Below are 14,900 nucleotides of genomic sequence, written 5' to 3' on the forward strand. Positions count from 1 at the left end.
TTAAAGAGGAGCAACCATCAGGATTTTTATATATAAACTATAGCCAGTGCTATACTGGCGCTATCATACTGATTCTATACATACCTTTAGTTGTGACATCGGATGTATAGTTTCTGAAATACAGGCAAGTAAAGTTTGTGAAATGCACTGTTATTTGATTGATAGCAGCTACAGAATATCTAATAGGTGGGTCGGGTTTTCCTAGTTATTCCCGCCCATCTGCCTGTCCTTCCTCTCTCGGTCTCTTATTACAGGGGAAGGAGAAAGGGCAGGGAGAGAAAAAGACAGGCAGCAGACAGGGGCGGGAATAACTAGCAAAACCCGACCCACCTATTATATATTCTGTAGCTGCTATCAATCAAATAACAGCGCATTTCACAAACTTTACTTGCTTATATTTCAGAAACTATACATCCAATCTCACAACTAAATGTATGTATAGAATCAACATGATAGTGCCAGTATAGCACTGGCTTTAGTTTATATAGGAAAATCATGGTGGTTGATACTCTTTAATGTCAATTGTAGGAATACCTATTTAAAGGCAACCTATCACCAGTTTTTTCGTGTATGAGCTAATAATACCACCTTACTCAGCACCTGTGCAGTATTCTAAAAAATTGTATGTCCTGAACCCCCTGTATATCTCCCCAAAACCTTTTGAATTGCTCCTGTGCTGTATGCAAACCATCAGTCCCTTCTCTTTAAAGAGAACAGAATTTCACTTAATGTAAAAAAAAAAAAAATAAAAAAAAAAAATATAAAAGATTTATTACTGTATGAATGATCTGCAAATCTAAGAAAACATTTCCCATTAAAGAATATGCTACAACATTTTACATCTAGAATATCTGTTTGGGCATTTGTACAGTATATAATACTGTGCCGACAAGAGCAGGGGACAACCCCAGAAATGCTGGGCCACTCGCTGATGACAATCATTGACTACAGGGGCATTTGCTCCTATATCTGGACCAGAAAAGTAAAGAATAACAGTAAAGTCCTTGCTGTAAAACTGAAAACACGGCAGTGGCCAGAGATTAACATGGCTCATAGTGCAAATTTCCATCAAGTATTTGAAAACAGAAGAGCGTCTGAGGCTCCCACTGATTACAGCATGCTGGGAGTTGTAGTTCTATCCATAGTCAGCAGGTTGGATCACAGACGGCTCAGTAAGAGTTCAGTAAGTCCCAGTCCTCAGATGTAAGAGCCATACGTGACTTTTTTGCAGGCAGAGAGGACGCTGTTTCTTCCATGCGTTTTTCCTCTTTGGCTCTTTTAAGTGGATAATGTCCTGAGTTTGATGCTGTTGGGACTGAATTTCTTACCACCGCTGGTCTGTAGAACTGTAGGTGCGCTGTGCCATTTGTAGAAGCCTCATACTGTACGGGTGTCTGGACATCGTCACAATTTACCTTCTCTTTTCCATCTATAAAAGCAATCATACATTCTAGTTTCATAGTGTTGAAGGTATACTTAAAGGGAACCTGTCAGGTCCAATATGCACCCAGAACCATGAGCAGTTCTGGGTACATATTGCTAATCCCTGCCTAACTGTCCCTGTATCTAGTAGCATAAATAAAGAGATCTGTAGAAAAAGTATTTCTAAAGATCCTTTATGATATGCTAATGAGGCTAGCGACTAGTCGCAAGGGCTTGAGTTCCCTTGGCTGGTTGGCCCCCCCTAGCATATAAGCATACCCCATGGGCGTACTAACATGCTAATGAATACGCAGCGACATCTATGCTGATATCTCCAAAAAAAAAATATATATATATATATATATATATATATATATATATATATATATATATATATATATAAAAATAACAAGAATTATAAGGAATGTCAGATTTATGAGTGATCAGAAAATAAAAAATAGTGAGCCATCAGAGAGTTTGACTGAGGGTTCTTACTTTATCTGGCTATAAAAGACAAATATATATATTTTTTTTCCTTCATTCAAATCCACCCAAAATATACAAAAATACAAGTATTTCAGAAAAATGCGTGTGTGTGTGTTTCCGTCCAATAGTGCATACCGAAATATAGTCATTTTATGCTGTCTCAATTGACATCTTAAGAAAATACTCACAGAACTGCTGAGCTGCTGTTCGGGATTTCGGGATTTTATTTGGTTTAATGGCAGACAGCACTAATTGGTCCCATTGACAAAAAAGCTAAAATGCAAGAATAAAGCAAATTAAAGTGGATCTCCAAGTCACGCCTCTCTATCACCACTGCTTTCTTTATAATCATCTATACAGTGGGTACGGAAAATATTCAGAAACTTTTAAATTTTTCACTCTTTGTTTCATTGCAGCCATTTTGTAAATTAAAAACAGATAATTTTTTTCACTTTTTGATGCATTTTGCTTGAAAAAGTGCTTGTGATATTCACCAATCTTATTGATTGTTCTGTGACTGTGCCCTGCAGAGGTTTAATAAAAGGAAATATATAAAAAAAAAAATTGCTGTCTGATTTTATAATATTTAGGCCAGATTCACATAACTGTATTTTACAGTCTGTATACTGACCGCAGTGCCTGGACTGATCACAGGTTTCCCGACCCGAACATAGACCTAGACACAGAGTGAAATGCATCTCAACACAAAGACCCTTTGGGTCCCTGCACTGCGATACAGGCTGCCGGCCAAACAGAAGCCAACAGCTTTCATTAGTGTGTCGCTGACTGACAGCGGCGCGTGACAATGACATCGTGCATTGCCATAGCACAGACTCTGATAAAAGCCGCTGGCTTTTGCACGCTGGCTTCACAGGAGGATGCCACATGACGTGGGACTGGAGAGGGCGAGTACAATGGAGACAGTTACCAGGAGGGGGACAATATATACTAGCCTGGGCCCAGGATGGGGTCCTATATACCAGGAGGGGACAGTATACCAGTAGGTTGACATACAGTGGGTACAGAAAGTGTTGAGACCCCTTTTAAATTTTCACTTTGTTTCATTGCAGCCATTTGGTAAATTGAAAAAAAAAAATAATAATTTTCTCATTAATGTACACTCTACACCCCATCCCCCATCTTGACAGAAACCCCCCCAGAAATGTAGAAATTTTGAAAATTTATTAAACAAGAAAAACTGAAATATCACATGGTCATATGTATTCAGACCTTTTGCTCAGACACTCATATTTAAGTCACATGCTGCCATTTCCTTGTGATCCTCCTTGAGATGGTTCTACTCCTTCTTTGGAGTCCAGCTGTGTTTAATTAAACTGATAGGACTTGATTTGGAAAGGCGCACACCTGTCTATATAAGGTCTAACTGCTCACACTGCATGTCAGACCAAATGAGAATCATGAGATCAAAGGAACTGCCCAAGGAGCTCAAAGACAGAATTGTGGCAAGGCAGAGATCTGGCCAAGGTTACAAAAGAATTTCTGCAGTACTCAAGGTTTCTAAGAGCACAGTGGCCTCCACAATCCTTAAATGGAAGAAGTTGGGGACCACCAGAACTCTTCCTAGACCTGGGCGTCCAGCCAAATTGAGCAATCATGGGAGAAGAGCCTTGGTGAGAGAGGGAAAGAAGAACCCCAAGATCACTGTGGTTGAGCTCCAGAGATGCAGTAGGGAGATGGAAGAAAGTTCCACAAAGTCATCTATCACTGCAGCCCTCCACCAGTCGGGTCTTTATGGAGGCAGAGTGTCCCGACGGAAGCCTCTCCTGAGTGCAAGACATACGAAAGCCGAATAGAGTTTGCAAAAAAACACAAGAATGACTCCCAGTCTATGAGAAATAAGATTCTCTGGTTTGATGAGCCGAAGATAGAACTTTTTTTGTGATCATTCTAAGCGGTATGTGTGGAGAAAACCAGGCACTGCTCATCACCTGCCTAATACAATCCCAACAGTGAAACATGGTGGTGGCAGCATCATGCTATGTGGGTCATTTTCAGCTGCAGGGACAGGACGACTGGTTGCAATTGAAGGAAAGATGAAAGATGAATGCAGCCAAGTACAGAGAGAGATCCTGGAAGAAAACCTCTTCCAGAGTTCTCTGGACCTCAGACTTGGACGAAGGTTCTCCTTCCAACAAGACAATGACCCTAAGCACACAGCTAAAATAACAAAAGAGTGTCTTAAGAACAACTCTGTGACCATTCTTGACCCGCCCAGCCAGAGCCCTGACCTAAACCCAATTGAGCATCTCTGGAGAGACCAAAAAATGGCGTCCACCAACGTTCACCATCCGACCTGACGGAACTGGAGAGGATCTGCAAGGAAGACTGGCAGAGGATCCCCAAATCCAGGGGCGAAAAACTTGTTGCATCATTCCCAAGAAGATTCATGGCTGTACTAGCGCAAAAGGAGGGAACGTCTACTCAATACTGAGCAAAAGGGTCTGAATACTTATGACTATGTGATATTTCAGTTTCTCTTGTTTAATAAATTTGAAAAAAATGTCGACATTTCTGTTTTTTTCTGTCAAGATGGGGTGCAGAGTGCACATTGAGAAAAGAATGAACTTTTTCAATTTACCAATGTCTGCAATGAAACAAAGTGAAAAATTTAAAGGGGTCTGAATGCTTTCCGTACCCACTGTAAATATGTGGCAGCTTCCTAATAATCTTAGCACTGATCATTTAGTTGATTTTAGATTATAATTCTTTCCTGTCAGTGGAGTGATATCTTCTAAAAATGTACAGACTTTCTGTATAGCAACCAATCAAAGCTGCAGTATAAAAGCATGGAAGAGTGAGATAACCATAGGCTGAGGAGGAGTCAGATTACTCCATTAGGACATTGCTATGTGGCAAGACAGAGGCAACAACTGCCAACAATGAATTACAGAGATAGTTGGTAATCATCAGTGGGCGACATTGAGGAATTTTTACGCCAGTATGTTTTATTTTTTTTTACGGTACAGTGCAGCCCAGCTACCATTTCGCTGCTGTAAACGACAATGTATACAGGAATACAGCCATAAAGGAGCTACAGGGATGGCACCCACCTACCTGCTCAGCCCAGCCTTGAGTCCTGCAGTCCACATGATCAAACTGGTGTAAAGATTTCATGGACTGAACCAGGCCCGTTCTTGTTTGGATTTTCTGACAAGTCGCAGTGGTATCCTAAAAATGGAGAACAATTTGTTGCAGGTTCAAAGAATGCAAATAGAGACCCCCAACATGGTAGCCCCCTGAAACATGGGTCACAACCTGCAGCACTCCGTGAAACGGCAACTGTTAGCATGCCATAACGGCTGCAACCTGTCAGGGCATGCTGGGAGTTGTAGTTTCACAAGCGTTGCTGACCCGTACATTACAACTTTACTTATAGCTCGAGTTGAGTAAAATTACCCTGGTGCAACAGCCACAGAGGTAAACTATGGCCACCAGAGCAGAGACATGGGGACCTTCTACCTGCAGCATCTCTTCTGATTAGTAGAGTTTGACCTCGAATACACAGCAGAATCCTATTATTTCACCAACATCAATCCCTATTGACCTGAATTGGGACGCACAGCTCAGAGGATGGGTGATGGTGGTTATGGCTCCTATACTATACGCTTACACTGTAATATATTACCTGTACACCCGTGGCAGAAATGTCCAGATATTCAAGCTGATTGAATACAAGCAGGAAGCTCACCCCCTTCTCTGTGATCTGTGGATTACCTACAGGAGAGACGGGCAAAGGTACAGATGGACGGCAGAAAGGCAATGTGCGCAATCCTACTCTGCAGACAGTAACAGAGGCTGGATCGCTCCTTACTTTTATCAGTGCACAGGGATTGTCTATATAGAATTCACTACACAAAAATGGGCAAAGGGGGGAAGAAAAAAAGAAATGCAGCAGATGTGCAACACAAGAAGGGATTGTCCCATGGAAGGCAGGAAACTGACAGCTAATCTGCACAATTGTCTATCGGAATTTGAGGTGTGAAAGGATTGTGACCGATGATACTATACAGCTGACAAATAACCAGAAATACCTGTTGCATGAGAAATATAATATATATATATATATATATATATATATATATATATATAAAATCTGAAAATCTGCCTCCCTTTTACCATTTACTCTACATTCGCGTAAGGGATATTTAACCCCTTTCCACTCCATAATGTACTTCTATGTTGTGGATTTGGTGCGGGTATTTGAAGACCGCTCGATACAGAGCAGACGTAGAAAAAGGAAAAAAAGGGGGAAAGAGAACGAAAAAGGGCAAAGGGAAAGAGAACGAAAACGGGCAAAGGGAAAGAGAACGAAAACGGGCAAAGGGAAAGATAATGAAAAGGGCAAAGGGAAAGAGAACGAAAAGGGCAAAGGGCAAAGGGAAAGTAAAGGGCAAATGGCAAAGGGAAAGAAAAGGGCAAAAGGGAAAGTAAAGGGCAAAGGGAAAGTAAAAGTAAAGGGCAAAGGGAAAGTGAAAGAAAAGAAGAAAAAGGTGAAAGATGAAGAAAAGGGCAAAGGTGAAAGAGAAAGAAAAGGGCAAAGGTGAAAGAGAAAGAAAAAGGGCAAAGGGTGAAAGAGAAAGAAAAGGGCAAAGGTGAAAGAGAAAGAAAAAAGGCAAAGGGTGAAAGAGAAAGAAAAGGGCAAAGGGTGAAAGAGAAAGAAAAGGGCAAAGGGTGAAAGAGAAAGAAAAGGGCAAAGGTGAAAGAGAAAGAAAAGGGCAAAGGTGAAAGAGAAAGAAAAGGGCAAAAGGTGAAAGAGAAAGAAAAGGGCAAAAGGGGAAAGAGAAAGAAAAAGGGCAAAAGGGGAAAGAGAAAGAAAGGGGAAAGTGAAAGAAAAAGAAAAAGGGGGGGTGGGAAGAAAAAATAAATAAATAAAAAAAAAAAAAAAAATCACTGTTTCTGACAAACAAACATTTTTGTTACCGAAAAGTGACTAATTTAAAATTTATTTTGCTGGTCTTAAATAAAAAAACAACTAACAATAAATAAAAACAAAAAACACCATATGATAAAACAGGCATATTTTCTTTTAACATCTTCCTTTGAGCTTGGCAAAAATTGAAAATATGACAGATCTAGAAAAAATAAAATATATAAATATATAAAAAATATGAAAGATGACAAAAATAAGGCCCAACTTATCCCCAAAAGAAGCAAAATTACTTGCATTTTTTTATCTTTACATCTTTCAATCAAAACAACGTTTAAAAGTAAAAAAGACAAAAAAAACCCCAAAAACAATAAATAAAACTAAGCAAAACAAAAAACACCAGGTAATGAGCTGGTTAGAAAGTGGCGACCATGATAGGATTACTTAAGGATTATTTAAGGAGCTGTTCTCTTCTTCACGTGGCAAAAAACTGGATCACATTCATTTGATTTAGCCAGAGCTGACCCCATCCTAGCACATAACGGTGTCATATCTGATCGTGGCCAGTGTACAGAGGAGACTCACGTGACACGTCTAGGAGGGTCAGCTTCCGCAGGCCTCTGTGCAGCACTCGGACAGGAGCAGTCAGCTTCTGGACCCCAATATCAGACAGACAGTTATCCTTTAGGTGGAGCGTCCTCAGGCTGTGGAGGCAGAAACCAAGTACGAGACAAAATCACTAACCACAAGAATATACGTCTCATTCTCAGTATAGAATTATGATCAAATAGGACACAGACAAGTTTCATTTTTGTGCTTCTGGGTTTTGTTTTTTTTTCTCCTCTTCTTTCAAAAGAGCTATTTTATTATTTCTGTTGACAGGCATAAGAATCCTTGTTTTGTTTTCGCGAGGGGTTGTAATTTTGATTATTGCTATTCATTTTATCAATAATGTACTACAAAAAGAGGTGAGGGGGGAATATGAGGTGAAATGATATAGAATTTTTTTTTTTAAAAAAAAAGATATATATTACACACACACACATATATATATATATATATATATATACACATATACGCGGTATATATACACATGCATACACACATATATACATATATACACACACACACATATATATATATATATATTATATATATATATATATATATATATATATATACACACATACACATACACACATATACATATATATATCAAAATTGAATTATTGTTTATTGGGTTTTGTTTATATAACATCCATTGTTCAATAAAAAGGACCTGGGAACATGAATGTCCAAGACAGTGTGAGTACAGCGATCCCACAGTCAAACTGTTTTTTTTTCATTATTATTATTATATTAGCTAAAAATAAAAAAAATAAAAAAACAAGTTCTTTGTGTTGACAATTTCGGAGACCTGAAATTCTGGAATTTTATTTTTCTTTTCAGTGATAACCTTACTGATTAAACAATGTAATAGTTTGAAAGTTTGGACATTTATGGATGCGGCAAAACCACACGTGTCATTACTTTTTTGGATGACAAAAGTGGGTTGATTAAACTGTTTTTTTAATATCATTATCACTTTACTTTTCAATTCCGTTAGAGGTCGACTAAACGATTGCTTGTACTCTATAATGTATGAGTTAAGTAGGAGCATCAGGATGGCGAAAACAAGTGATTGCAGAAGGCAGTCACCAAGCATTTATGGAAAACCATCATCAGTGGGGGAGGGGGGGCTGGGGGTCCAATGGGTGCCAAAATGGTGGGCCGCCAGTATTACACAACTTAAATGCCACTATCAGATAGTTACAGCAGCATTTAAATGGTTAAACAGCAGCGATTAGAGCTAGCTCTGGTTGCTGCTGATATAGGGACGTACCAACTGTATATCATAGCTGGCACTCGTCTTGTGTGGAGCAGACTTTGCTTCTGAGCTAGCTCCATATACCTGCTCCATAACATACTACATCATGGAGCTGGAAGGAGTTAAAGTGAGGCTGGTTTCACATGACTAGGTCATACAGCACTGGTGGGAGTCTGACACCTGACGGTTCCAGGTACCACGTCAGCCAGACATACACAGTATGATGGAGCCAGAACACTACAGATCTCTACACGGTGTTGTAGCCATTTCTCAGGTACCACATCTCAGTTCCTATTGAAGTGAATAGGAAACAGTCCTATTTATTTGAGTCAGGCCATGCAACCATCACCGTACCTGTCCATAGCCTCCGAACAAAGGTGTCCAAGCAGCTCATGTCCATCCCCCAATTTACAACATGACAAGTCCAAACTCCGTAAACCGTGAAATGATTTAATCTCCTCCAGCTTCTCGGAAACCAACAAGTACCTGCACAAAACACACAACAAAGATTACACTTTCCAAAATATATTAACATGATAAAAGAAAGCTTATGTCACAATAAGAGATAAAACAAAACTTTGCACCATGACTAAAATTAAGGCCCATTTAGATGTCTGATTTTGAGTGTGAGTGCCATTTGGGTTCTTCACTTGTACCTTTGAAAAGTTTATGGGCCCAGTCAAGCGCAATATTTTTCTTGGAGCGAAAGATCATCAGAAAATATAGACATGTCCGATTTTGATCCAAGGGCCAGATCAAAGATCACCAATGCACGTCAATGCGTCCATGAAAAGAAATTGGACAACACCCGAATTAAATCAGATTTTCCCAGACTCAGAATGGAGAAAGTTGAGAATATTTTTCTTAATTTCTCCAAGTACAAGAAAATCGGATGACTCTCGTACCACGCTCTGATCAGAAGAAATCAGCCCATTTGTCTTGTGATATCTGAATATAGACTTAGGCAGTTTTCATAGAACTGAAAATGCTCCAGATTTATTTTATTTACTAACTTAAACCTCAGTGAGAAACCAACAAACTACAATAACGAGGGAGACGTCATCACAAGACTACCGACGGGGACCACCAGGGCGCCCGGAGAGTCAAGGATAAAGGGATAGGTACTTATTTTGAACACTGTCTACTTTATCATGACTTTTTAACAATTCTGAAAGAAGGGAATTTTGTTTACTTACTGTAAATTCCTTTTCTTCTAGCTCCAATTGGGAGACCCAGACAATTGGGTGTATAGCTATGCCTCCGGAGGCCACACAAAGTATTACACTAAAAGTGTAACGCCCCTCCCCTTCAGCCTATACACCCCCCGTGCTGCTACGGGCTCATCAGTTTTGGTGCAAAAGCCAGAAGGAGGAAAAAATTATAAACTGGTTTAAAGTAAATTCAATCCAAAGGAATATCGGAGAACTGAAACCATTTAACATGAACAACATGTGTATACAAAAACAGGGGCGGGTGCTGGGTCTCCCAATTGGAGCTAGAAGAAAAGGAATTTACGGTAAGTAAACAAAATTCCCTTCTTCTTTGTCGCTCCTAATTGGGAGACCCAGACAATTGGGACGTCCAAATGCAATCCCTGGGTGGGTAAATAATACCTCATAATAGAGCCGTAACGGCTCCGTCCTACAGGTGGGCAACTGCCGCCTGAAGGACTCGCCTACCTAGGCTGGCATCTGCCGAAGCATAGGTATGCACCTGATAGTGTTTCGTGAAAGTGTGCAGGCTCGACCAGGTAGCTGCCTGACACACCTGCTGAGCCGTAGCCTGGTGTCGCAAGGCCCAGGACGCTCCCACGGCCCTGGTAGAATGGGCCTTCAGTCCTGAGGTAACCGGAAGCCCCGAGGAACGGTAAGCTTCGAGAATTGGTTCCTTGATCCACCGAGCCAGGGTTGATTTGGAAGCTTGTGTCCCTTTACGCTGGCCAGCGACAAGGACAAAGAGTGCATCCGAGCGGCGCAGGGGCGCCGTACGAGAAATGTAGAGTCTGAGTGCTCTCACCAGATCTAACAAGTGCAAATCCTTTTCACATTGGTGAACTGGATGAGGACAAAACGAGGGTAAGGAGATGTCCTGATTGAGATGAAAAGGGGATACCACCTTAGGGAGGAATTCCGGAACCGGACGCAGAACCACCTTGTCCTGGTGAAACACCAGGAAAGGGGCTTTGCATGATAACGCTGCCAACTCAGACACTCTCCGAAGTGAGGTGACTGCTACTAGAGATAATCCTGAAGACGCTAGGATCCAGGACTCAATGGCCACACAGTCAGGTTGAGGGCCGCAGAATTCAGATGGAAAAACGGCCCTTGAGACAGCAAATCTGTTCGGTCTGGCAGTGCCCACGGTTGGCCGACAGTGAGATGCCACAGATCCGGGTACCACGACCTCCTCGGCCAGTCTGGAGCGACGAGGATGGCGCGGCGGCAGTCGGCCCTGATCTTGCGTAACACTCTGGGCAACAGTGCCAGAGGAGGAAACACATAAGGAAGCTGAAACTGTGACCAATCCTGAACTAAGGCGTCTGCCGCCAGAGCTCTGTGATCTTGAGATCGAGCCATGAATGTTGGGACCTTGTTGTTGTGCCGTGACGCCATTAGGTCGACGTCCGGCATCCCCCAGCGGCAACAGATCTCCTGAAACACGTCCGGGTGAAGGGACCATTCCCCTGCGTCCATGCCCTGGCGACTGAGAAAGTCTGCTTCCCAGTTTTCTACGCCTGGGATGTGAACTGCGGATATGGTGGATGCTGTGGCTTCCACCCACAGCAGAATCCGCCGGACTTCCTGGAAGGCTTGTCGACTGCGTGTCCCACCTTGGTGGTTGATGTAAGCCACCGCTGTGGAGTTGTCCGACTGAATTCGGATCTGCTTGCCTTCCAGCCACTGCTGGAACGCTTTTAGGGCAAGACACACTGCCCTGATCTCCAGAACATTGATCTGAAGTGAGGACTCTTGCTGAGTCCACGTACCCTGAGCCCTGTGGTGGAGAAAAACTGCTCCCCACCCTGACAGACTCGCGTCCGTCGTGACCACCGCCCAGGATGGGGGTAGGAAGGATTTCCCCTTCGATAATGAGGTGGGAAGAAGCCACCACCGAAGGGAAGCTTTGGTTGCCTGAGAGAGGGAGACGTTCCTGTCTAGGGACGTCGGCATCCTGTCCCACTTGCGTAGGATGTCCCATTGAAGAGGACGCAGGTGAAACTGCGCGAAAGGGACTGCTTCCATTGCTGCCACCATCTTCCCCAGGAAGTGCATGAGGCGCCTCAAGGGGTGTGACCGACCTTGAAGGAGAGATTGCACCCCTGTCTGTAGTGAACGCTGTTTGTCCAGCGGAAGCTTCACTATCGCTGGAAGAGTATGAAACTCCATGCCAAGATATGTCAGCGATTGGACCGGTGTCAGATTTGACTTTGGAAAATTGATGATCCACCCGAAACTCTGGAGAATCTCCAGAGTAACGTTGAGGCTGTGTTGGCATGCCTCTTGAGAGGGTGCCTTGACCAGCAGATCGTCTAAGTAAGGTATCACTGAGTGACCCTGAAAGTGGAGGACCGCAACTACTGTAGCCATGACCTTGGTGAAAACCCTTGGGGCTGTCGCCAGGCCGAACGGCAGTGCCGCGAACTGAAGGTGTTCGTCTCCTATGGCGAAGCGCAAGAAGCGCTGATGCTCTGGAGCAAGCAGTTTTAGGTCCAAAACAGGACGGAAGGACCCGTCCTTCTTTGGAACCACAAACAGGTTGGAGTAGAAACCGTGACCCTGTTGCTGAAGAGGAACCGGGACCACCACTCCTTCTGCCTTCAGAATGGCCACCGCCTGCAGAAGAGCCTCGGCTCGCTCGGGAGGCGGAGATGTTCTGAAGAATCGAGTCGGAGGACGAGAGCTGAACTCTATCCTGTAACCGTGAGACAAAATGTCTCTCACCCAACGGTCTTTTACTTGTGGCAGCCAGGTGTCGCAAAAGCGGGAGAGCCTGCCACCGACCGAGGATGCGGTGTGAGGAGGCCGTAAGTCATGAGGAAGCCGCCTTGGTAGCGGCACCTCCGGCGGTCTTTTTAGGGCGTGATTTAGACCGCCATGCGTCGGAGTTCCTCTGATCCTTCTGAGGCCTTATGGACGAGGAGAATTGGGACCTGCCCGCACCCCGAAAGGACCGAAACCTCGACTGTCCCCTCCTCTGTTGGGGTGTTTTTGGTTTGGCCTGGGGTAAGGATGTTTCCTTTCCCTTGGATTGTTTGATGATTTCATCCAATCTCTCACCAAACAAACGGTCGCCAGAAAATGGCAATCCAGTTAAGCACTTTTTGGAAGCCGAATCTGCCTTCCATTCCCGCAGCCACAAGGCCCTGCGTATTGCTACCGAATGGGCGGCTGCAACCACCGTACGGCTCGCAGAGTCCAGGACAGCATTAATAGCGTAAGACGCAAATGCCGACGTTTGAGAGGTTATGGACGCCACTTGCGGCGCAGACGTACGTGTGAGTGCGTCAATTTGCGCCTGACCAGCTGAGAGAGCTTGGAGTGCCCATACGGCTGCGAATGCTGGAGCAAAAGACGCGCCGATAGCTTCATAGATGGATTTCAACCAGAGCTCCATCTGTCTGTCAGTGGCATCCTTGAGTGAAGCTCCATCTTCCACTGCAACTATGGATCTAGCCGCCAGTCTAGAGATTGGAGGATCCACCTTGGGACACTGAGTCCAGCCCTTGACCACGTCAGGGGGGAAAGGGTAACGTGTATCCTTAAGGCGCTTGGAAAAACGCTTATCTGGACAAGCTCGGTGTTTCTGGACTGCCTCTCTGAAGTCAGAGTGGTCCAGAAACATACTCTTTGTACGCTTGGGAAACCTGAAACGGAATTTCTCCTGCTGAGAAGCTGACTCCTCCACTGGAGGAGCTGAGGGAGAAATATCCAACATTTCATTGATGGACGCAATAAGATCATTCACTATGGCGTCCCCATCAGGAGTATCAAGGTTGAGAGCGGCTTCAGGATCAGAATCCTGATCAGCTACCTCCGCTTCATCATACAGAGAGTCCTCTCGCTGAGACCCTGAACATTGTGATGATGTCGAGGGGATTTCATAGCGAGCTCGCTTAGTCGGTCTGGGGCTGCGGTCCGTGTCAGAGACCTCACCCTGGGATCCATGAGACACCCCGGGAGGACATTGCTGTTCCAACTGAGGGGGACCAGGGGGCAATGATTCCACAGTGCCCATGGCTTGAGATGCCAGCCTGGACTGCAAGGCTTCTAATATCTTAGCCATAGTCTCAGAAAGTCTTTCAGTAAAAACTGCAAACTCCGTCCCTGTCACCTGGACAGTGTTAACAGGTGGTTCTCCCTGGGCCACCCTTAGCAGAGGCTCCGGCTGAGAAAGTGCCACAGGGGCCGAGCATTGCACACAATGAGGGTCAGTGGAACCTGCCGGCAGTATAGCCGTACATGCTGCACAGGCAGCATAGTAAGTATGTGCTTTGGCACCCTTGCTATTTGTGGACGACATGCTGTTGTCTCCTCTGAGCAATACAGGAGGGTATATAGCCAAAAATCAACAGTGCACCATACAGTGTAAAGTATAGTCTATAATCATATAATCTATAAAGTACACTTCTGCACTAGTGGGGCCAGCACCACAGGTGCTGCTTACCGCCTTCGCAAAGCGGTTGTGTGGGCACCAGAATTCCTGCCTGGGTCTCCCTGAGTTTGTCTCCCCTCTGCAGCGTTAGCAGAGCTGAGAGGAATGGCTGCCGGCGTCCTGAGGAGAGGAGGGAGCCGTGGGCGTGACCCAGAAAAGTGCGGGAACTGGTGCCCCACTGTGCAGAGTGAGGGGGGTGGAGTATGCAAAGCATGCTCCAGCCCTCAGTGCTGCCGTCCTGTACAGCGTCCCGCCCTTCCCCTGACTGGCAGGGCTGGGGGCGGGAAGAAAAAAAGAGACTAGGCCGCAAAAGCCGGGGACTCGAGTTATAAGCGCGGCCGCCGTATAAGCGCGGTCGGCGCGGAAGTCCCCGGCGCACTAACAGTCCCAGCCGCGCCGCAGTGATAACCATGGCAGCGGCGGTCAGCGCGGCAGTCCCCCTACACGAACACACTCAGCGACGCTGAAGTGTGTAATGGCACAAACTCAGTCAGCGCTGCTGTCCCCGGTGCACTAGCACACCCAGCAATGCTGGAGTGTTGCTGTGCGCGGTCCCCACGGGGACACAGAGTACCTCAAAGTAGC

At 44.5% G+C, this 14,900-nt stretch overlaps 1 protein-coding gene across 1 annotated transcript in view; it reads right to left on the reverse strand.

The window, feature by feature from the left end:
- Positions 1-490: 490 nt before the first annotated feature.
- Positions 491-14,900, reverse strand: part of LRRC42 (leucine rich repeat containing 42) — a 31,540-nt gene continuing 17,130 nt past the window's right edge. The window contains exons 3-8 of the mRNA XM_075321073.1: positions 9,018-9,149; positions 7,382-7,500; positions 5,555-5,643; positions 4,984-5,097; positions 2,097-2,181; positions 491-1,429 (exon numbers count right to left, since the gene is read on the reverse strand). Of these exons, the coding sequence (XP_075177188.1) occupies positions 1,170-1,429; positions 2,097-2,181; positions 4,984-5,097; positions 5,555-5,643; positions 7,382-7,500; positions 9,018-9,149 (799 nt within the window). The 3' untranslated portion in view covers positions 491-1,169. The remainder of the gene's footprint in view (positions 1,430-2,096; positions 2,182-4,983; positions 5,098-5,554; positions 5,644-7,381; positions 7,501-9,017; positions 9,150-14,900) is intronic.

This window comes from Anomaloglossus baeobatrachus, chromosome 8 (genome assembly GCF_048569485.1).
Source record: "Anomaloglossus baeobatrachus isolate aAnoBae1 chromosome 8, aAnoBae1.hap1, whole genome shotgun sequence".
Taxonomy (NCBI): domain Eukaryota; kingdom Metazoa; phylum Chordata; class Amphibia; order Anura; family Aromobatidae; genus Anomaloglossus; species Anomaloglossus baeobatrachus.